The sequence below is a fragment of the Mustelus asterias genome, chromosome 21 (genome assembly GCF_964213995.1).
Source record: "Mustelus asterias chromosome 21, sMusAst1.hap1.1, whole genome shotgun sequence".
In the NCBI taxonomy this organism is placed as follows: domain Eukaryota; kingdom Metazoa; phylum Chordata; class Chondrichthyes; order Carcharhiniformes; family Triakidae; genus Mustelus; species Mustelus asterias.
In genome coordinates this window covers 39365853-39390765 of record NC_135821.1, presented here as the reverse complement: position 1 = coordinate 39390765, position 24913 = coordinate 39365853, and the positions used below count along the sequence as shown (strand labels likewise).

General features: G+C 44.5%; 1 protein-coding gene across 1 annotated transcript in view; it reads right to left on the bottom strand.

Annotated features, from left to right (window-relative positions):
* epha10 (EPH receptor A10) overlaps positions 1–24913 on the bottom strand; it is a 582772-nt gene that overhangs the window by 249015 nt on the left and 308844 nt on the right. The window contains exons 4-5 of the mRNA XM_078237784.1: positions 18597–18752; positions 2052–2387 (exon numbers count right to left, since the gene is read on the bottom strand). Coding sequence (XP_078093910.1) covers positions 2052–2387; positions 18597–18752 — 492 coding nt within the window. The remainder of the gene's footprint in view (positions 1–2051; positions 2388–18596; positions 18753–24913) is intronic.

Here is a 24913-nt window from a genome sequence, read left to right as displayed (position 1 = left end):
CAAAACCTGGGAGGGATTGGTGTCAGTTCAGGCTCGATGGGCCAAATGGCCTCCTTCTGCACTTCAGTTTCTATGATTCTGTGATTCTTGACTTTAAATTGAGCTAGCCTGCTGAAACGTCACACTGTTTGGGAAGCTTAGTATGTAGCTCTCCCATTATTAAGCTCTTTTCCCAACCTCATTATGAAAGTGCCGATTTGGATGGTTTCCAACAGAGTTTGTCCTCCACTATAGCTTGTATCTTGCTGATAATTGATCTTCATCCATCTGCTTTGGAGCCCTTGGATTCTTATCAAATTCACTAAGATTGTTACCAGGATCCAGCAGCCCAACTCTTTGAGCCATGCTGGCAACAATTCAACTCTATAACCCATTCCCTAACCTCCAAACTCCAGAGTTATACCACCCAAAACTGGACACAGTATTTGAACTTGTGGCCTAACTGATGCCCTGTTCAACATTAACTTCAGATATGGAATTTACAGAACAGAAACAGGCCATTTGGCCCAACTGCCCCATACTGGTGTTATGCTCGAAATAAGCCATCTTAAATGTTTATTTATTACTGTCACAAGTAGGCTTCCATTAACACTGCAATGAAGTGACTGTGAAAATCCCCTAATCGCCACTGTTCGGGTACACTGAGGATGAATTTAACATGGCCAATGCCACGTCTTTTGGACTGTGGGAGGAAACCGGAGCACCTGGAGGAAACCTGCGCAGACACGGGGAGAACGTGCAGACTCCGCACACACAGTGGCCCAAGCTGGGAGTCGAACCAAGGTCACTGGCGCTGTGAGGCAGCACTGTGCCACCTCCCACCCGCCTTCATCTAAATGTCTCAGCATATCTTTTATGCTCTGATCTTCTACTTACGAAACTTAGAATGCCCGCCATGTCAGCCATTCTCTTCAGTCTTACAGCATTGTACATCTAAACCCTTCTTCAAAGATTTCCATTTCACATTCCTCTGCATTAAATTCCATCTGACATCTGCCCAAATATATATTCTTCACTAATTCTAATACTCGAATGGATATAGCTTCCTGCAGACTATTTCTCAAGAACCATTTCTCAAAATCCATTTGCAGCAAAATCAATACATTTGGAGGGTAAATGTACAATCTAAAATCACACTGCTGCAGCTGTTTCTTCACAGACAAGCCATACGATGCAGATCTACAACAATCCTCATTTTCTGCGTTCTCCCGCTGCTCTGACCACATGAGGAGTCTAGTTTCTCTTCCTGGGTCGAGGGTCACATTGCACACTCACTAAGAGGGAGCTCACGTCGACTGAAGTCAGGACAGGAGGCACAATTAAAGGGGTAGGCACGCCCCAAAACCTTCATTGCATTGTGTTTCAAATGCTGCGGACAAGACGTGGGGCTCCAACGAGTGGGGTTTTTAGGACATTAGGGAGGGAGGAGAGCAATCACTATTCGCTCTCTCCCACCAACAAAATGTGGCTTGCTACCCTCTCTACCAATGCTCTTGACCAAACTGGGGAAAAGGTTGGGTGGGGACAGGGGGTGGGAAGAGGCTATAGATGGAACAAGTGGGCTGCTTGCCATTATCCACCTGCCCACCATAATTAATAGGCTGTGGGCAAAGAAGGTCAAGGCTGACAGTGTCTCTGGAAAATAGAGGTGGAGATGTTGACATCATGCCTTGCCACTCAATGCCAATGGGCCAATATCCAGTTCAATTCCAGGTGCATAACAAGTTGGAATCCAGGGCAAAGTCTTCCAAAAGCACTGTGGCAATGCCATGTGGCACAGAATAAGCTTCTTGATCACATAAGACTCAAGGACCCAATGGCGATCATTACTGGTCATACATTCCTGACCTAAAGCATGAGCCCTCCAATCGAAAGGTCTTCACAAAGCACAATAAATCCCCTGTTTTGTTTGGCTTCCAGTAACCTTTATTGGAATACTTCTGAGTATCAACCGACAGTCCACTACACAGCAAACCACTCATCACGAATAGGAGCTGAAGAAATTTTAGGAAGTACTTTTCAATTGATAATCAGAAACCACTAGCACTTACCTCCTTGGCTTATGACCACGGTAATCTCCACGTACATCCGCGGAGCGGGACTCAGGTCCGAGACTCCGTTCACAGCCTCCACCCTGAAGGTGTAGTTGACATACGGCAACAGGTTAACCACAGTGACGGCCGTATCGACCAATCCCAGCTGCTGGGGGACAAACTCAATGCGGCTGTCGCACGGCCCGCACGTCGGGAGGGTCACCGCACACCTGCTGCACAGAGCGTTGTACGTGATATCTGTCCGACCCCCACTGTCCTCGGGGGGTTTCCAGTCTAAGAGCACCGCCGACTGCCTGGTGCTGTAACCGAGAGTTTGTGGAGCAGTTGGGGGTTCTGTGGGGGGAACGAAACAGAGCAACAGCGTCAAGTGCAGGAGCACAAAGCGGTTCTTTCTCTATTGCGCTTGCAGTTTTTGCAATTCTGTCGATGCTAACCATGCATTTGATATTCAGCTCACTTTAACTTTATTGACCACAGATTCCACTGCAGCTCAAGCAAGGTGCAAAATTAATGTGGTGCGATTTGCTGTCAATCCTACATTCTTAACTAGCGTAACTATCATTTCCACAGAAAGGAAACTAACTGACCATGTAACTGCCAAAACATCTAAAAGACCTCAAAGTGCATGAACTCCAAAATGCAGATTATAACTGGCGACCAAAGTGGGAGCTTTCCACTGAGATTTGTTAACAGCAAGTGGCGTTGTGCTTAGAGTATGAATTGCACTGAGCTTGTAGCTCCTTGTGTTTTCCTATAGCCTTTCACTAATGAGAGAGGAAAGCGGTTTATTTTAAGTTGAAGTCCCTGGAGGTAAACATTTGTCCTACTTTCTATTTGCACTGACATTTTCACTGCCATATGGAGCAAAACAACTATGTTCCATATGGAGTTGCTAGACTTTGAATAACCCATCAGGAAAATACTGAGTTCAACTGAGGCAAGGCTTGGTGGATGTTGGGATTAGGGTAAAGGGAGAGAGAGAAGGGATTCAACCCTTCAACATAGGATTACCCTGAAGGCCCCAGGAGTTAAAGATAAATCTCTGAACACTGCTACTCACATCCCTCGCTCCCTCTTCACGCAGCGTCTTCATGGCCTGAGGCTCCTAATCCTAGCAGATATTATGATGCCACCATGGGGCAAGGCAAAGAAGCACCAGATTGCCAGGATGAGGATTGAACATGTACCATGGGCGCTATTCTGCGCCACATTTTAAGCAACCGAGCTGCTCATGTATGGGGTATAAAAATTGTTTTTGCTTTAAAATGTTTTCGACGAATCCTTTTGTTCATTCAGACATGGGCAATGAAAGGTACTGACTGACAGTGAAAATTACCCAATCTGGTCACGAAGGTAGTCTGTCTGCTTTCTGATTGGTGTATAACCTGGAGCACTATGAAGCTGGACATGTCAGATGACCAATAATAGGAGCTTGGGGGTGGAACAGTTGGAGGCAGGAGGTCATGTGATCGTGCCCCCAGGAAGATGCCCAATCGGATGTGGGACTCTCTCAACCCTCCCAGCAACCAAGTCAACAAGAAACCTGGCACAGAGACCCATGACTCAGACTAAGGGCGATTTTCTGGCCGCACTTGGCCCAAGGCTGGAAATTCCCATCCAAGGTCAATGGACCTTTGCACTGTTCGCCTTCACCCACTATGATTCCTGTGGTGGGCGAAGCAGGAAAATTCTGCCCTAGCTCTGTGGGAGAGTGGGTGACATTGATATCGTAGACCAGTTCGATTCCCGGCTTGGGTCACTGTCTGTGCGGAGTTTGCATGTTCTCCCCATGTCTACGTGGGTTTCCTCCGGGTGCTCCAGTTTCCTCTCACAGTCCGAAAGACGTGCTGGTTAGGTGCATTGGCCATGCTAAATTCTCCCTCAGTGTACCCGAACAGGCGCTGGAGTGTGGCGACGAGGGGATTTTCACAGTAACTTCATTGCAGTGTTGATGTAAGCCTTACTTGTGACACTAATAAATAAATCTTTTAAACAGAGGAGGAAAAGAAAATATATACAGATTTGATCAAAGCTGTCTTAACTTTCATAAAAGTAAGCGTGATGTGATTTTGACTGAGTGAAGTGTGGAACATGACACAGTAACTGAACGTATATGAACTAGAGGGCATAGGTTTAAGGTGAGAGGGGAGAGATACAAAAGTGCCCAGAGGGGCAATTTTTTCACATCGAGGGTGGTGAGTGTCTGGAACAAGCTGCCAGAGGTAGTAGTAGAGGCGGGTACAATTTTGTCTTTTAAAAAGCATTTAGACAGTTACATGGGTAAGATGGGTATAGAGAGATATGGGCCAAATGCGGGCAATTGGGACTAGCTTAGTGGTTTAAAAAAAAGGGCGGTATGGACAAGTGGGGCCAAAGGGCCTGTTTCCATGCTGTAAACCTCTATGACTCTATAACACAGCAGGATGGCATATTATTCTGTTTCTGATGGGCTGGGAATTATTGTATAACTCAGTACACAGACACTCCTTTTCAATTTTAACACTAAAAATTGATTTCTTAAAATAGCTGGATTCAATTTAAATTAATTTCAGACCCATTAAAGCAAATAGGGATGAGTATCCCCAGCAGATCTGGCATATTCCTGCTGACACTCGGGATGGAATCCATAGGAATCATTCACAGAATCATACAGCACAGAACAAAGCTATTCAGCCCATCGTAGCTTTGGCAGCTCTTTGACAGAGCTATCCAATTAGTCCCACTCATTCTTTCACCAAGCTCCTACCTTATTTTTTCCCCCAATTTTCAAATATATATCCATCCAATTCCTTCAGGTAAGTTACTATTGAATCTGCTTCCTTCCATCCTTCAGGCAGTGCACTCATCAGATCATAACAACTCACTTCATAAAAATAATTCTCTTCAGAACCCCTTGGGCACTTTTGCCAATCACCTTAAATCTTTGACCTTTGGTTACTGACCTTCCTCGCAGGGGAAACACTTTTCCTTAGTTGTCCGACCAAAACCCCAAAACAATATTGAACCTTTTATTAAATACATTCTCAACCATCAACGCTCCGAGGAGACTGATCCCAGCTCTTCCAGTTACTGCCTTTAACTGATGTCCCTCATCAGAAATAGTATAGGCCAATATACAACAAGTTCTGACTTCATTTGTGCAATACTGGTTGGCTGTCTCAGCTTACACTTCATATGCCCAATATCAAGGAGTGAGGGCTCCCTATGCTGCTCTGCTTTACTGGTAGACACAGACCAAGAGGAGCACCGGATGCCTATCCTCTTGAAGCTAATCAGCTCTCGAATATGAAGAACTGGGCCCCACAAGGAGATGCAAGACAGGAAAGCAACTCCACAATGCAGGATTTCTGAAAATTGATTCATCTACATGGGGATTAGAAGGACCTGAACTGCGTCTTAAAAAGGGAAGGGATGGGGTGATGGGGGCTGTGTATGGGCATAGCGGCTGGGCACCTAGAGTTGGTTGGACAGCAGATATTTGCCCCCAGATTCCAACACTGATCTCACTGCTAAGATCACAAATATGGATGTCTGCGGCCAAAATGTTTAACCTGAGACTTGCATTAATTTCTAAATTTACGAAATTCGTGTAAAATAATTCCTTCACCACAAAGGTAGACTTAGTGAAACCACATACAACCTGTTAAACTAATTATAACTGGTCACTCACTTCAGCAATGACACAAGTCACTCTGCCTTACACGCCCATTAACCAAGCATTAATTTCAGTTTCCCTCCCCATTCACTGCGCACACCCTCCAGTCTCACCATCGTTGTACTCTCAGACTTGGACTTCTATTCAGGGTACACATCGTCCAATCTCAAACCATCATTCAATACCACCTATCCCCAGTGGCACCAACATACATGACTGATGACTGTGGATTTTAAATAAAGATTTGTATTAAGAATGGGGGTGAAAGAATAATTAAGTGGTTATAGCTAACTGTCACAAGCGCTAGGCAATAATACGTCCAACAAGAGAGAATCCAACCATCTTCCCTTGCTGCTTATTGACATTACCATTTCTGAATTCCTTTGATCAATATCCTGAGGGTTACCATTGATGAGAAATTTAACTGGACCAATTATATAACTACTGTGGCTGCAAGGGCAGGTACAGGCTGGAAATTCTGTGGTAACTCACCTCCTGACTCCCCAAAGTCCATGTGTCATTTACAAGACACAAGTTCGGAGTAATGGAATACTCCCCACTTTCCTGGATGGGTGCAGCTCCAACAAAACCCAAGAAGCTCAACACCATCCAGGACAAAGCTGCCCCACTTGATTGGGCACCCCATCCGCCAACTTCAACATTAATTCTGTTGAACACTGACACACTACAAGGTGCAGTGCAGCAATTGCCAAGGCTGGTTAGACGGTGGCTTCCAAACCCGCGACTTCTACGTGCCAGGAAATGGCTTCAGGCACCTGGGTGTACGACCGCCTGGTTCCCCTCCAAGTCGTTCGCCATCTTGACTTGAAACCATATCGCTGCTCCATCACAATCACTGGGTCAAAGTCTTGAAGCTCCTTCCATGATAGCAATCTGGGGGGGAGCTTTCATCACACAGACTGCAGCAGTTCAAGTAAGTTGCTCACCATCATCTTCTCAAGGACAATTAAGATTAAACAATAAATGTTTGCCTCGCAACTGCTGCCAACATCCCATTAGCAAATTAAAAAATGATGCATGATTCGTTAACATGATGTAGGTGATTGACATGTGACAGTCCAGTTAATAGTTTATTTAATATTACGCTGACTAAATTAAATTTTAAAACTACCGCAGTAAAAAGTTATTAATATTTGTTCCTGATGATAAACAGCTCGAATATAAGGAAGTTAAATATTTATATATGCAATAAATATTTTACTCTTCTCTGCAATTTTGAGTCATAATCCTAAGTCAATATTGTAGAGGTCAACTGATTTTTGTGAAGGATTCAATCATAAAGTCACTGAGTTTCACAGTGTGCAAAATACACACAGTCACTCAGAGTCGAGGGACAATTCGCGGCACTGACCGTTATCACACATGGAACTGCATGAGTGGCCCATCTATCTGTTACAGTGCTTGTCAATCAGCCCCATCCACAGCAAACCCATTCATAAACTACAGCCTCATTAGGCAACAGCAGAGGAGGTGGGCACGCATTATTAAAGGGACGCAGCTCTACTCTTTTTATGTTGGCAGCGAGTTACAGGGATGAGCTGGCATGCCAGGATTTTAAAGGGGACATTGCTAGTTGCGTGCACAAGAGCACCCTTGAAAGGGAGAGCGAGGAGAAGCAATTATTGCTCACAAGTGCTTTGTGCTGTTCATGCAAAAAGGCTGCATTCCAGGGTGACTGAGAGCCCTTGAAAAAAAGCGCGCAGTAAACAGTCACGCTGCTGAACGGTGGAGACACTGACCGGTAAAATGCCACGAGTCGACCTAGCACTGTTACTGAGTATGTTGGTCATGCAGTCACTGTGTGTGCATGCGTGCGTGTAAATATTATAATTCCGCACCAGCTGAGACTGACACAATGATGGTGTGGGTACGCCAAACTAGACAGGCAGCTCCAACTCGCATTCCTCAGGATTGAGCAGGGAATTCTCGAGCTCAGAGACCAGAGTGGAAGCCAATGATAGAACAATGATAGCAGTCTTTGGCTACGATCATTGTTATAGCTCGATCTCTGTACTTAGGTGAACACACTGAATTTTATGTGGTGATGCAACTAGGCTAGAACTAAAAGCTCACCAGAATGGTAAAATGCAACTAATTTCCCTGGATTTTCTTATTTATATTCTTTCATAGGATGTGGGTGTCACTGGCAAAGCCCATCACAAATCTTCCTTGAACTGAGTGACTTGCTCGGCCATTTTAGAGGGCAGTTAAGAGTCAACCACATTGCTGTGGGTCACATTAGGCCAGACCAGGTAAGGATGGCAGATTTCCATCCCTAAAGTGTATTAGTGAACCAGATGGAATCCCGACAGTGCAGAAGGAGGCCATTCAGCTCATCGCGTCTGCACCAACTCTCTCTGGCAGAGTATCTTACCCAGGCCCTTTCCCCCACCCTATCCCCGTAACTCAACACATTTACCACAACTAATCCATCCAGCCTACACATCTTGGGACACTAAGGGGCAATTTAGCATGACAAATCCACCTAACCTGCACATCTTTGAACACCAGAGTGCCCAGAGGAAAACCCACGCAGACACAGGGAGAGTGTGCAGACTCCACACAGAGTCACACAAGGCTGGAATCGAACCTGGGTCGCTGGCTCAGTGAGGCAACAGTGCTAACCACTGTGCCACCCACTGGTCATGCTCACCATTACTGAGACCAGCTTTATATTACAGACTTATCGATTAAATTTAAATTCCACTAGCTGCCATGTTGGAATTGAACCCACAACCTAAGAGTATTAGCCTGGCACCTGGATTACTAATCCAGTGACAGTACTGCTGTGCCACGGTCTCCCCCAATTAATTTGCGTTATTATTCACAATCCCAGGTACAGATTTATTATTGGAATCACATTGACAATCAGAGTGGAAAATTGTGATTCGATAAAAATCAAAAATGCTGCAGATAATTAAGAGGAAAATAGGAAAGTTAGTAAAACAGAGAAATTTTACAGCATTTGGAAAGCCTCAAAAAACAACTCAGCCCTTTGGAAACCTTTGAAAAGACGGAAAGGGGAGAGGGACTAAGCACCAGGAACATCAGAGGGAAATTAAACTCAAATTGCAGTCTAGGTCCAAGCGTCGGAGCAGCACAACATCCTTAGTCAATGCCCACTGATGGTGTTCCATCAGGTAGCTCTATTTAGCAGAGTCATAAACAGTGGGTTCTGTGACTGTACCCACCATGTTATATCCTTCAGTAACATAGGAAATAGGAACAGACGTAGCCCATTAAGCCCATCGAGGACGCTTCACCATCCAGTAAAATAATGGCTAAATTTCTACATGATCTCCACTTTCCTGCCCTTTTCCCATATCCTCAATATCCAAAAAATCTATCATCCTCCGTCTTGGGCATACCCAATGACCAAGCATCCACAACCCTCTGGGGTAGAGAATTGCAAAGTTTCACAACCCTCTGAGTGAAGAAATTTCTCCTCATCTCCGTCCTAAATAGCTGATCGCTTATCCTGAGACTACTTTGAGACACTCAGAGGTAGCCGCCTTTCAGCATCTAATCTGTCAACCACTCTATGAATTTCATCCACTTAGAATCATAGCTTCCTACAATGCAGAAGGAGACCGTTTGATCCATCGAATCTGCTCCGACCACAATCTCACCCATGCCCGATACCCATAACCCCATTTACCCTAGCTAGTCCCCCTGACACAGAGGGGCAATTTAACATGGCCAATCCACCTAACTCACACATCTTTGGACTGTGGGAGGAAACTGCAGCACCCGAAGGAAACCCACGCAGACACGGGGAGAACATGCTAACTCCACACAGACAGTGACCCAAATATATATTGGGAATTGAACCCAGGTCCCTGGTGCTGTGAAGCACCACTGTGCCGCCCACTTCAATGAGATCACCTTTATATGTTTTTAAATCCCAGAGATCCATTCTATCCCCCAGGACAGTTCAATGATCCCAGGAATCAATCCAATGAATCTTTGTCCCACCTCCTCCAGTGCAAGGACACCTTTCCTTAGGTAAGGAGACCAAAAGGGTATGCAGGTCTAATTTCACCGAAGCCCTGTACAATTGCTGTTGGTTGTAATGAAGCCTAACATACCATTTTCCTTCATACTTGCTTGCTGTACCTACATGTTAACTTTGTGTGATTTTACATACAAGGGCATCCAAACCTCTCCTTGAATAACAACATCTACCAATCTTTCATCATCCCAAAAAACATTCTGCTTTTTCATTATTCTCATCACAATGGATCACTTCACATGACCCCCATCTGCCAACCTCTTGCACAATTACATAACTAATCCATACCCCTTTGGCATCTTTTTGAACTGACCTCACATCTTACTTCCCTACTTAGCTTTGCAAACCTGAATATATTACACTTGGTCCCCTGACATGAATAAATAACTGAGGCCCAAACAATGATTTGTAAAACACTCCGCCAGTTGCACCCTGCCATTCTGAAATGACCTGTTGATTACTGCTCCCCAAATTCTGTCGTTAACCGATTCTCAATCCATGCTAATATATTACTCTCAATCCCATGGGTCTCCCGGACAAAAGGCCTTTCATGTGGCACTGAATCAAATGCCTTCTGAAAATCCCAATCCATTACAATAATCAATTTCCTCTTATTTGTCCTGCTAGGTATACCTTCGAACACGCAGATTTTTCAAATGCAATTTCTGTTCATCAAACCGTATTGTCTCCTGAATCATATTGTGATTTTTCCAAGTGGCCTGCCATCATGTCCTTAACAACAGATTCCGGCATTTTTCCGACGATTGATGTCAGGCTATGGGTGTGATTCCCTGGCCTCCCTTCAGCAGCGGGAGGTGGCACGCTATTCGTTGGATATTCAGGTCCCGCCGCTGTCAATGGGAATTCTCAGTGAAGCCACCCCACACCCCTGGGAAACCTGCGGCTGGGGGTGCACCACCAGTGGGACCAGAGAATCCCACCGGCATGAACGGCCGGAGAATTCCAGCTAATATTTTACAATATTCTCTTGCCTTCCTTTCTTTAATAGCAGGATGATACTTTCTACCTGCAAATCCACAGGGATCGTTCTAGAATCTCAGGATTTCAGATCAAAACCAATGCATCCTTTTTTTAATGGGATGTGTGTGTCGCTGGCTGACCAGCATTTATTGTCCATCCCTGAGGCATTCAAGAGTCAACCACATTGTTGTGGGTCTGGAGTCACATGTCGGCCAGATCAGGCAAGGATGGCAGATTTTCTTCCCTACAGGACATTAGTGAACCAGATGGGTTTTTCCAACAATCAACAATGGTTGCAGAGTCATCATTGAACTTTTAATTCCAATTGTTATTGAATTCAAATTTCACCATCTGCCATGGTGGGATTCGAACCCAGGTCCCCAGAGCATTACCTTGGGTCTCTGGATTACTAATCCAGTGATAATACCACTACGCCACCGCCTCCCCTTTGCAGTTATCTCTTTTAAAAGTCTGGTGTAGCCATTCAGGTCCAGGGGATTTGGCAGCTTTTTGTCCCATTACTTTATCACGTACGTTTTACTGATATGACTTGCTTTACATTCTTCACTCATTAAAATCTTGATTTCCCACAACTTCTGGAATGTTCCTTTTGGCTTCTATGTGATGACAGACACAAAATATTTGTTTAACACTCTGCCATTCCTCTATTCTCCATTATAATTTCTCCTGTCTCTGCCTCTAACAGATCCATTTATTATCAGTTCACTTTCACTAATCCCCTCTGAACTTACACTCGTAAAAGCTCTTACAACATGTTCTTAGAAATTTTGCTAGTTTACTACACAGATTTTCTGCTTCCCACCTCCCATTAATTTTTAGTCATCATTTACTGATTCTTTTGAACTCGCCCAATCTTCTGATTGACTACCCTTTTTGACAATATTGTCAGCTTCTTTTAATCTAACACCAATCACAACTTTGGAGGTCTTGCGGCACAATGGGTGGTGTCCCTGCCTCTGAGCCAGAGGCTCCGGGTTCAAGTCCCACCGCAGGACTTGATGGCCACGGAAGGTGGGTTCATAATGGGGCTAAACAGGTTGGACAGCAACCTATAAAACACTTCCAACACATGCCAATAGCTGGCGGTAAGAGAGGGAGAGACTCCTGTCAACCATGCTTGATGCAGAGCGGCGCCCCTCAAGCTACAAACCCCCGGTGACGGGCTGGAGGTCTGTTCCGAGAAAAATCTCACTATGGGAACAGATCAAAGTCTGCCTTGTGTACCATTAGGTGTGGGAAAAGAAAAAGAAACAAACAACAATGATAATTTCTCCAGTTAACCAAGGCTGCACCACTTTTCCAACGACGTTTTTATTCCTCAAGGGAATGTGTATTATCTTCTTACGTAACTTTTGACCTAATTTCCCAAACTACTTCAGCCAACTCACCTCATATCTTTGTACCTGGCTTTGTTTAATTTTAAGATTCAAGGTTTGATCACATCACTCTCAAATTCAATATGAAAATCTAACATGTTATAATAAATCTTCATGATGTGGAGATGCTGGCATTGGACTGGGGTAAACACAGTAAGAAGTCTCACAACACCAGGTTAAAGTCCAACAGGTTTATTTGGTAGCAAAAGCCACTAGCTTTCTGAGTGCTGCCCCTTCATCAGGTGAGTGGGAGTTCTATTCACACACAGGACATATAAAGACACAAACTCAATTTACAAAATAATGATTGGAATGCGAGAGAATTGGAAGGCTCGCATTCCAATCATTATTTTGTAAATTGAGTTTGTGTCTTTATATGCCCTGTTTGTGAATAAAACTCCCACTCACCTGACGAAGGGGCAGCGCTTCGCAAGCTAGTGGCTTTTGCGACCAAATAAACCTGTTGGACTTTAACCTGGTGTTGTGAGATTTCTTACTATAATAAATCTTCGCCAGAGGATCTGTTACTTTAACAATTCTAATGTCTCGTTACACTCTTAAATATAAAATAACCTGTCCCCTGGGTTGGATCCTCAATGCATTGGCTGGAATTTTCTTGCTCTTCCCACCAGTAGGATCTTCCAGTCCTGCCAAAGTGAATGAAGTTTTGAAAAGCTTGCTGCATTTTCCAGCCCCAATGCTCCCCCACTGTGATGGATCTGGAAAATTCCACTAATTGTTTTAGAATTCTTTTTGTTCATGGGATGTGGGCATCGCTGGCTGGGCCCAGGATTTATTGCCCTCCATTTCAGAGGGCATTTGAGAGTCAACCACATTGCTGTGCATCTGGAGTCACATGTAGGCCAGACCAGGTAAGGACGACAGATTTCCTTCCCTAAAGGACATGAGTGAACCAGATGAGTTTTTACAACAATTGGCGATGGTTTCACGGTCATCATTAGACTTTAAATTCCAAATTTTTTTAAAATATTGAATTCAAATTTCGCCATCTGCCATGGTGGGATCCGAAGCTGGGTTTCCAGAGCATTACCCTGGGTCTCTGGATTACTAGTCCAGCGACAATACCGCTACACCACTGGTTTGCCCTGTCCAGATGAAGATCATCACATTCTCTTGGGACTCTCTGTCCAGCACAATGACTGCTGTTTGGGAGCCCATACACTACTTGCACCAATGCTTTCCACTCTTTTTTTAAATACTTTTCCAATTCAATCAAATCAAGTCCAATTCAGAGTCTCAACAAGTTGAGACATTTCCGATCCAAGCTGACAAGACAGGGCCTCCACTCCTGTCTTGGGCCTGATCTACATGAGCCAAGCTGATTGGAGTAGGTGCAGACTCACCTCCTCCAAGGCTTGATCTCATTTGCATCTTAGCCAAAAGGCCGAGATGCCGCTTTTAAAAATTGCTTCAAATGAAGCTTAAATGTAACCTAATGACCTCAACCAAGCGCAGCATCCAATCCATACTACACTTGATCTTAGCTAAAAGGCCGCGAAGCAATAGCTTTCCGCTCTTATTTTAATCTCGTAGCTCCACACAGTGTTCTTACAGCTGGATTTTCTGGGTGAAAATCCTTTTCATCATCCTTCATCTCATTCTTCATTATCATGATTATCTCATCTCCTTTCCTATTTTGCCTATCTTTCTCTAAAAGCCAAATGCCCTGGAATATTAGTTCTTGCGACCATGTTTCTATAATGAATACGGGATCAAATATATTAATCTGTGTCAGTACCATTAATTCATCTACCTTGTTACAAGTGTTTTATGCATTCCAATGTGGCACCTTTAATTTTAATTCTTTTTTATCTTTCATCCCTGAAATGAGTTCATTCCACTAATTCCCTCTTAACCATCGTTAATCTCATCATCCCTTCAATCGCTATTCTGTTCCACTGCCTTAACAGTTCTCTTCAGATTTATAAATTGATCCTTATCCGAACCTTTCTACATCCCTATTAGTTTGAAGCACTGTCTACTCTCTGAGCTATTGGATTGCCACACCAGCTTAAATGGATTCTGTCTCAGTGAAACAACTCCCACTTTTCCTGGTTTGCCCGAACCCCATAATTGAAATCCGTGCCTCCCACACCTCGCCTTCAGTCACACATTTAACCTGCCACTCATGGCTGATCATCAAATTCAATATCCTGATCCCACCTTCCCCTCCATATCCCTTGATCTCTGTAGCCCCCAAGGGCTATATCTAATTTCTTCTTGAAATCACACAATGTTTTAGCCTCAACTACTTTCTATGGTAGTGAATTCCACAGATTCAACACCCTCTGGGTGAAGAAATTTCTCCTCACCTCAGTCCTAAAAGGATTATATCCCTCATCCACAAACTATGACCCCTAGTTCTGGGCTCTTTCCCCCCCCCCTCCCCGCCCTCCCACACTCTCCATGCCCCCCTCCCCACTCCCCCCCCACCACGTCCCCTACTCCCCACTCCCGCCACCCCAATCGGGAACATTCTTTCTGAATCTAGCCTGTCTAACCCTGTTAGAATTTCAGAAGTTTCTATGAGATCGCCTCTCACTCTTCTAAACTCCAATTAATATAACCCCGTCTCTCCTCATATGACAGTCCCGTCATCCCAGGAATCAGCCTGGTAAACCTTCACTGTACTCCCTCTATAGCAAAAGCATCCTTCCTCAGATAAGGACACCAAAACTACACACAGTACTTACTCTAGGTGTGGCCTCACCAACGCTCTATGCAATTGCAGTAAAACATCTGTATTTCTATACTCAAATTGTCTTGCTATGAAGGCCATTTGCATTCTTTACTGCCTGTTGTACCTGCACGCTTACGTTCAATGGCTGATGCACAAGGACACCAAGGTCTCACTGAGCATCCACCTCTCTCAATTTACACCCATTCAGATAATAATCTGCCTTCCTATTTTTGCTATCAAAGTGGATAACCTCACATTTATCCACACTATACTGCATCTGCCATGCATATGCCCACTCATTCAGCCTGACCCATTCATTAAATAGAAACCCTACAATGCAGAGGTAGGTCATTTAGCCCATTGAGTCTGCACCGACCCACCTTTTTGATTTTACCGAGGCCCCATCACCCAAACCCCATGTATTTGCCCCACTTATCACCCTGACCTACACATCTTGGGACACTGGCATGGCCACCTATCCTGCACATCTTTGGACTGTGTGTGGAAACTGGAGCACCTGCAGGAAACCCACGCAGACACGGGGAGAACATGCAACTCTACAGAGACAGTCACCCGAAGCTAGAATTAAACCCGGGTCCCTGGCGCTGAGAGACAGCATTGCTAACCACGATGCCACCGTGCTGCTCAAATCACGCTGAAGCATCTCCGCATCCTCCTCACAGCTCACCCTCCCACCCAATTTATATCATCTGCAAATTTGAAGATAATATATTTAGTTCCCTCATCCAAATTATTAACATATAATGTGAACAGCTGGGGCCCTGGCACAGATCCCTGCTGTACCCCATTAGTCACTGCCTGCCAGTCGGAAAAAGACCCATTTATTCCAACTCTTTGCTTCCTATCTGCTAACTAGCTTTCGATCCATCTCAAGACACTACCCGCAATCCCATACACTTTAACTTTACATAGTATTCTACAATGTGAGACCTTGTCAAAAGCCTTCTGAAAGTCTAAATAAACCACATCCAACGGCTGTCCTTGGTCAACTCTACTAGTTACATCCTCAAACAATTCCAACAGATTCATCAAGCATGATTTCCCATGCCGACTTAGTCTGATTACACCACTACTTTCCAAATGCTGTGTTGATTATCCAGAATCATATTGCTTCCCGCAAACTCCCACAACTTCTGCACTGCCTTCTTTATCTAATCTGTTTCTATATATTTAATTAAGTTTAAGTTAAGCTTAAAGTTTATTTATTAGTGTCACAAGTCAGCTTACATTAACACTGCAATGAAGTTACTGTGAAAATCCCCTAGTTGCCACACACAGCGCCTGTTTGGGTACACTGAGGGAGAATTTAGCATGGCCAATGCACCTAACCAGCACGTCTTTCGGACCGTGAGAGGAAACCGGAGCACCCGGGGGAAACCCACGCAGAGATGGGGAGAACATGCAGACTCCACACAGACAGGGAATCAAACCCGGGTCCTTGGCACTGTGAGGCAGCAGTGCTAACCACTGTGCCACAATTAATTGACATGGTTAACGCTATTAAAAGGCTCATCACTTTCTCCCTCTGCGCCGGATTTTCACTCTGACCAAATTCTCAACTTCTGTTTCCAATGCACAGATTGGCATGGAGCTTCATGTTTTCCTTCTCTCCTTGTCAGTATTCAACTCAGTCCGTTATTCTAATCTTCTTCCCTGCTTCTCCTCTATTGCGTTGCCTTTGTTTGGTTTCAATCAAAAGTATTACTTCCTGCAAAGGAGTACAAGCCCCCACCCTATCCCCAACTGCCTCCCCACCATACCAATTTACCTCAGAAGTCCTACAGAGTGCTATTCTCCTACCTGCTGTTTACATGTTTGCTGATGACAGGGAGCAGGCAGTAGGTTGACCATAATCCAGTCCTGAACATTGACTAGACTACCTGACTTTTTATTATTCATTCGTGGGACATGGGTGTCGCTGGCTGGCCAGCATTTATTGCCCATCCCTATTTGCCCAAGGGCAGTTGAGAGTCAACCACATTGCTGTGGCTCTGGAGTCACATGTAGACCAGATCAGGTAAGGATAACAGATTTCCTTCCCTAAAGGACATTAGTGAACCAGATGGGTTTTTCCGACAATCGACAACCAGATGGGTTTTTCCAACAATCGACAATGGTTCCATGGTCATCAGTAGATTCTTAATTCCAGATTTAAAAATTATTGTATTCAAATTCCACATTTGCTGCGGTGGGATTCGAACCCAAATCCCCAGAACATTAATTGAGTTTGTGGATTAATAACCTGGTGATATTACCACTAGGCCATTGTCTCCCCGGTGGAGGGAGAGGAGTCATTCCTGAACCGTAAACCAGACTACCCCTTTTCACTCCATACCAAACTGGAGATGTTGGGGGAGGAAGGAGACTTAATTACAGGGGACAAAAATGAACTAGAATACTTGAAAGATGGTTATGTGGAACATACCGATTCCAATGGGGAAACGGAATGAATTTATAGCAATTTTCCTTCCAAAAGCCAGTAATAAAATGAACAGCATTGATTCAATAACTCTTGTGCTTTACCAGTCCCAGCTTTTACAACCTTATTGATAATGCATTACTCACATCCGAGATGCTCACTAATTATCTTTGTTCAGCTACAAGGGTTAGCAATTTAACTAATGCACACCATTACCACACAGTAAAAAGAAAGTATCAAAGGGCCTAAGACACACTCCTCCAGTAAAAGCACTAATCTCCTCCTGAACATTTATAGTCTTACAGAAATACTCTCAGATATTGACCTGAATTTTTCTTTTGAGGCTTCAGTTCTGGTCTTAGCGGGCCCCTTAAGACGTTTCAGTCAGCGAGACTGAAAAAGTAATTTGGCGCATTTCTCCATTGTGTCACAATAAAAGCCTGCAATAAATACAAAACTAAGAGCAAAATACTCTGAATGCTGGAAATCTGAAATAAAAATAGAAAAGGCTGGGGGGTGAAAACAACTCAACATTAGTGGAGAAAGAGAAACCGAGACTGGAATCTTACGGCCATTCACGCCTGTGGGATTTTCCCATCCCGCTGCAGCGAACGGAGAATTGGCTGGGCACCATGTTCTCCAACTTTGCTGCAGTGGGAATGTGGCGTGAACGGCCGGTAAGATCGCGCCCAGAGTTAATGTTGCAAATTCGTGTTTTTTTTTATTCGTTCATGGGGTGTGGGTGTCGCTGGCTGGGCCAGTATTTATTGCCCATCCAGGAGGGCATTTAAGAGTCAACCACAGTGCTGCGGGTCTGGAGTCACATGTAGGCCAGACCAGGTAAGGATGGCAGATTTCCTTCCCTAAAAGGACATTAGTGAACCAGATGGGTTTTTACGACAATCAACAACGGTTTCATGGTGATCATTAGACTTTTATTTCCAGATTTTTATTGAATTCAAATTTCACTATCTGCCATGGTGGGATTCGAACTCAGGGTCCCCACAGCATTACCCTGGATCTCTGGATTACTAGTCCAACAACAATACCACTATGCCACCCCCTCCCCCTTGATAGAAGTCAAAGGGACTCGAAACGTTGGCTGGGATTTTCTGACTCCGCCGTGGCAGGAGCCACAGCAGGGAATGCAACGGGCCAGCCAGAATTCCATTGACTTTTGGCGGGACTGGATGATCCCGGTTGGCAGACATGGCTGGAAAATTCTACCCGTCAACTCTGTTTCTCTGTCCCACAGATGCTGTTGAGTCATCCCACATGACCTCCCAAGCATTTTCTCTTTTTACTGCAATAAGACAAATCATTTGGTAGACTTACTGGTGCAAGGAGCAGATGGAGGGTCCAAAGCCAGTCTGTAGTAGTGATCCTCACAGTTGCACTGCACTGATCCTGCTTCTTCTGTATAGCTATGCTCAGGGCACCAAGAGCACTCTTCCTCTCCCGCTGAGATCTTATAGGACCCTGGTGGGCAAGCTGAAAAGAAAGACCACAATTTCAAGACGTATTCGTTGGGGTTTAGGACTGAGATAATAATTCGAAACCTATGCATGAAAAGCCTCTTTGGAGATAGAGTGGTTTTTATCTCCCTGTCAATGCCATCCAATCCGTGGAATAAAAGAGATGTCAATTCCCTGTAACACTAGGGGAAAGGCAGGAGTTCAATCTTGAGATACAAATGCTCGACCCTTAATGCAACCCTCCAGAGTATTCATAACCCTTTCACAAAGATCCTTACGCCTGAATTTTACCATCCAGCCTGCCACGGGAATCGGAGCGGGCAAGTGGCGGAAAATGGACCTCAGGCAGGATTTTACTGTTTTGGGATGAGCGAGGCCATAAAATCCCACTTTATAACGAGACATCTAAACATATAAATTAATCGCCAGATGGAATAAACAAGGATTTTGCATCAGTCTTCACTACAGAGGATACAAATAACATCCCAGAAGCAGATATGAACCAGGAAAAGGAAGGGAAGAACTCAGGAAAATTAGTCACCGGAGAAGTGGTACTGAGCAAATTGTTGGAACTGTGGACTAACAAGAGCCCGGGTCCAGATGGACTTCATCCTAGGGATTTAAAAGAAATGTCTTGCGAGATTTGAGAGACAGTTCATACATTGGTTTTAATTTTCCAAAACTCCTAGATTCAAGGCAGGCCCAAATGGATTGGAAAATAGCAAATGCAACTTGTTTATTCAAAAAGGGAGGGAAACAGAAAGCAGGAAACTACAGGCCAGTTAGCCTAACATCTGTCACAGGGAAAATGGTAGAAGCTATTATTAAAGAAGTGATAGCATGGTACTTGGATAAGCTCAAGATAATCAGGCAAAGTCGACATGATTTTGTGAAAGGGAAATTATGTTTAACCAACTTACTGGAGTTCTATCAGGAAGAAACATGCACTGTGGATAAAGGGGAACTGGTGAATGGACTGTACTTAGATTTCCAAAAGGAATTTGATAAGGTGCCACGGCAAAAGTTACTCCAGAAAATAAAATCTCATGTTACAGAGTGTGACATGTTGGCATGGATTGAAGATTGGCTAGCTAACAGGAAGCAGAGAGTTGGCATAAATGGGTCTTTTGCAGGTTGGCAAGTTGCAACGGGTTGTGTGCCACAGGAACCACTGCTGGGATCTCAACTGTTTACCATTCATATAAATGACTCGGGTGAAGGGATTAAAAAGGTGGTTGCCAAATTTGCTGATGATACAAAGATAAGTAGGAAAGTCAGTTGTAAAGAGGACACAAGGAGGCTACAAAAAGATACTGATAGGTTAAGGGCAAAGATCTAGCTAAGGGAGCATTATGTGGGAAAATGTGAAATTGTCCATTTTGGCAGGAAGAATAAAAAAGAACCATGTTATCAAAATGGTGAGAGATTGCAGAGCTCGAGGTGCAGAGGGATCTGGGTGTCCCAATACATGAGTCATAAAAGTAATTCGGAAAGCTAATGGAATGTAATTATTTATTGCGAGGGTAATTGAATACAAAAGGAGGGAGGTTATGATTGATTTATACCGGGCAATAGTGAGCCCCCATTTAGAGTACGGTGTACAGTATTGGTCACCTTATTTAGGGAAGGATGTAAATGCAGTGGAAGCAGTTCAGAGAAGGTTTACCAGACTAACACCTGGAATGGGTGAGTTGTCTTATGAGAAAAGATTGAGCAGGCTAGGTTTGTATCTGCTGGAGTTTAGAAGAGGCAATTTGATTGAAATATGTAAGATTCTGAGGGGACTTGACAGGGTGGATGTTTCCTCTTGTGGGTGAATCTAGAATTAGGGACCACTGTTTAAAAATAAGGGATCACCCACTTAACATGGAGAGTTTTTTTCACTCGGAGGTTTGAGAGTCTTTGGAAGTCTCTTCCTGAAAAGGTGCTGGAAGCAGAATCTTTGAATACTTTTAAGGCAGAGGTGGACAGACTCTTGGCAAGCAAGGAGGTAATAGGTTATCCAGGGTAGATGAGATGCAGATTTGAGGTTACTATGTATTCAGCCATGGTCTTATTATCACAGAAGGCTGCAGTGCAGAAGGAGGCCATTCGGCCCATCGAGGCTGCAACAACAACAATCCCACCCAGGCCCCATCTCCATAACCCCATACATTTAGCCTAGTTAGTGCCCCTGACACTAAGAGACAATTTAACATGGCCAATCCAGCTAACCCACACATCTTTGGACTGTGGGAGGAAACTGGAGCATCTAGAGGAAACCCACACAGACACGGGGAGAATGCGCAAACTCCGCACAGACAGTGAGCCAAGGCTGGGAATCGAGCCCAGGTCCTTGGTGCTGTGAGGCAGCAGTGTTAACCACTGTGCCACCAAATTTTTTTATTGAATTCAAATTCCGCCAGCTGCTGTGGTGGGATTCAAACCTGGGTCCTCAGAACATTAGCTGAGTTTCTGGATTAATAGTCTAGCGATAATGCCACCAAGCTATTGTCTCCCTATACCACTAGCACAACCTTATGATGGAAAAATAGGAAAGAAGGGGGTTGCGTATCATTTGGAGTCTGTCTGTGTGCGCTGGGTACATCTGCTCCCCCGCACATGTAATTCCTGTAATTCCCCCATGCTTTGTTCCTCTCTGCCCTGTGCACAAAAGGGGTAGAAATTCATCATAAATGTATCACAAAATGGGGCGCATCTAATTAATATCTGTTATACATTCCACGCAATGTTCAAGTCTACTGCGTCCAGTTTCCATCTTCACCCACCTCCAATTGCAGCACCAAGATCCACTGCTTCATCACCACAGTACTACTCATCTTCTACGAAACATTTCTTCTCCTAGGCTCTGATACCACAAGCCATTAGCTACTAAAATGGGAATTACACCAAAGCTAGTATTTCAGCATAGCATACAGTGAGAGAATGACAATGCAGTGGAGCCGACAAGGCTGGATTTCCTCAAAAGGGAAGTCAGTTCTAAACCAAAAGACTTGAAAAAAGGCTACAGCCCCTCAGTCAAAGGAAGACCCACCCACATGAGCTGCCAGCCAATCTGAATGCAGTCCCAGAACTCAGTAGTGGGCAGTAGCGGGGAGGGAGGTGCTGGGCGGGCAGGTGGAGAGTTGGGGAGTTGGCCAGGGGGAGGGGGGGGCAGGTAGTGGGAAGGCGGGCAGGCATGTGTGGGGTTTTGGAAGGTCAGAGAGGAACAAAGCATGGGGGAATTACAGGAATTACATGTGCGGGGGAGCAGATGTACCCAGCGCACACAGGCAGACTCCAAATGATACGCGACCCCCTTCTTTCCTATTTTTCTATCAAAGGTTGTTTAAAAAACAGCCTTCGCACTCTCACCTGCCGGTCACTGCCAAGCATTTTGTAGCAGTGGAGGAGAATTGAGAGCCTTCATGGAGAAATACTAGGCCGCTTAAGGCCTTCAACAGGCCTAAGGACGGGCTAGAGGGCATCGTATCCACCGTCTGTATTATGGGAACCGGATGGGGTGAGCATGAAGGCAGTGTGGCCACCTGACATATTGCAGGCACACTCAGTGGAGAGTTGGTGGAGGGTGCGGTGGGTATATAAAATTCAGCCCGCACCTCTGAACCAAAAGTCCATTACAATAAACAAGATCTGGTAACAAATTATGGAAGGTTGCGGCAGGAAGATATCAAAATGAAATTAAAAACTCTCAAAAGCTCAGGGGCATTCCAGAGGAGGCTGTATAAATGAGAATCTGTAACCTAACCTAGAACCAAACAAAAGTGCTTCAGCATTGCATATACAAAAATGTTGTCCTACATCGTAAATAAACAGAAATGCTATGTCCCTCAGGACTATCACACTTATTAATGCTGGTTAACATGATAAATGTCTTATCTTCCGCCGATATTAACCAAAATTCATTGTAATTTAATTCTCTGAAGCCAATCAGGTTGTCAAGAGTAACTTTATTAAGCACAGAAACAAAATCTGTACACTAGAAACAAGGTCTACAATACATTTAATTCTCTTCAAAGAGTGTGAAAAGGTCAGTGTAAAATTCCAAACCGTTTCTGAATGAATCCTCAGCACAAAAATAAAATCCAGCTGCAGCGTAGACACTCTTTGACAACCAGCACATTTATTTTTCTTCAAGAGTCAGGCCTTGACCCCCTATTGGGCCACAACTGCACTCAGATAGCTTCTGAAGGAGGAACTATGGAACTATAATGCTTCCCTGCAATCATTTGGGGAAAAGAAGTGTCATTTAGTCTGTAACAGCCTATTCAAAACTTTTCACTTGGTGAGCTAGCAACTGTGCTTGCGAGACAGACTTTTCCCAGCGTGTCTGCTTTCAGAGGAAGAAAGTGTTCGAACTGGCTGGTGAAAATCCAAGAGAATGTGCTTATTGATGTGACAAGTGCACAGGTGGACAGCAATCCAATCACAGCTTGTGCCTGCTCGGGAGGAGGCCAAAGTACGAGGTCGTAGGAAAATATTTGGTGAAAATCTGACTTAAGTGTTTTGCTGTCTATTGCGGTGTGATGAAACTGCTCTCTTTGGGGAATGACATTCAATACAATGCTTGACTCTGTCAGAAACACACAATGATGCACACAGCAGAATGAGGCCAGAATCCAGCCAAAGAATCATAGAATCCCCGACAGTGCAGAAAGAGACTATTTAGCCCATCGAATCTGCACGACCACAATACCACCCAGGCCCTATCCCCGTAACCCCACGTAGTTACCCTGCTAGGCCCCCCTGACAACTTACTATGGCCAATCAACCTAACCCGCACATTTTTGGAGTGTGGGAGGAAATCGGAGAAAACCCACGCAGACATTGGGGAGAACATTCAAACTCCATACAGGTAGTCACCCAAGGCTGGAACTGAACCCGGGTCCCTGGAGCTGTGAGGCAGCAGTGCTAACCACTGTGCCACCCAAGTCTCTTGCCAGTTATCTTTGTGAATTCCACATTCGTTCCAACAGTCTAGGATGGTGGGAGTAATTTTTTTTTAATACTTTTCCAATTCAATCAAATCAAATCCAATTCAGAGTCTCAACAAGTTGAGATATTTCAGATCCAGGCTGACAAGACAGGACGGGAGACCAAAACCACCCTGTCCTGGGCCTGATCTACATGAGTCAAGCTGATTGGAGAAGGGGGAGGATCCTCCTCCAAGACTTGAGCTCATTTGCATCTTAGCCAAAAGGCCGAGATGGTGGGAGTAATGCGACAGATACAGTCTCAGAGGCTAACATCCACAATATGGATCGCACAGCTGGCACATTAGAGTTATACTGCAGACTGTACACATCATGCACTGGGTGGCTAATTTCAAATGCTGCACCAACACAGGCAGTTGCCCTGCTTTCTCCTCACATTAAGTTACTGAACAATAACTTCTGAAAGTTCAAGCGGGTAGCTTTGGAAGTGCACCCAGCACAAAGTACTAAGCAAAGTGACCTGCAGCCTTATATAGGCAAAATACTGCGGATGCTGGAATCTGAAACAGAAACAGAAAATGCTGGAAAATCTCAACTGGTCTGACAGCATCTGTGGAGGGAGAATCCAGCCAACGTGACAAAGGGTCATCCTGACTTGAAACATTGGCTCTATTCTCTCTCCACAGGTGCTGTCAGACCAGCTGAGATTTTCCAACATTTTCCATGATCTGAAGCCTTGCACTTTAGTGGACTAAGTCAGATAGATTGCCACATCCATAAGGATGCAATCCCAAATCTATTTTACACCATTGTAAGACAAACAGTATAACTGCAATCCATCCAATCAACTGTCTTTTCACAAGGTCAATCCGAGGTTATTCCCCAAAACTGACTACAGCGTTGTGTTAAAGAAATGAATCTTTTGCCCTTAAAAAGGTGTTGCTATACAGAATGACTTGGGTAGCAGGTATATAGTCAGTCTCTCAGACTAGGGAGCACTAATCAAAGACATGAGAAAATTACTGTGTGTTATCTCAGCGCACTCTTCAGTTGTCCAACTCTTGGCGCCTTATTCGCTTGCCTCTCACCTCATGACCATTTCCTTCCCCTCATTACTGGTAACCTCACCATCAGTTGTCCACACCCTCAACACTGGAATGCCCTCCATAAGCCTCAGCACACCTCCAGCTCCCCCTTCTCATAGAGAGTCATATAGAATGATAGATTGGCTATAAAACAGCGA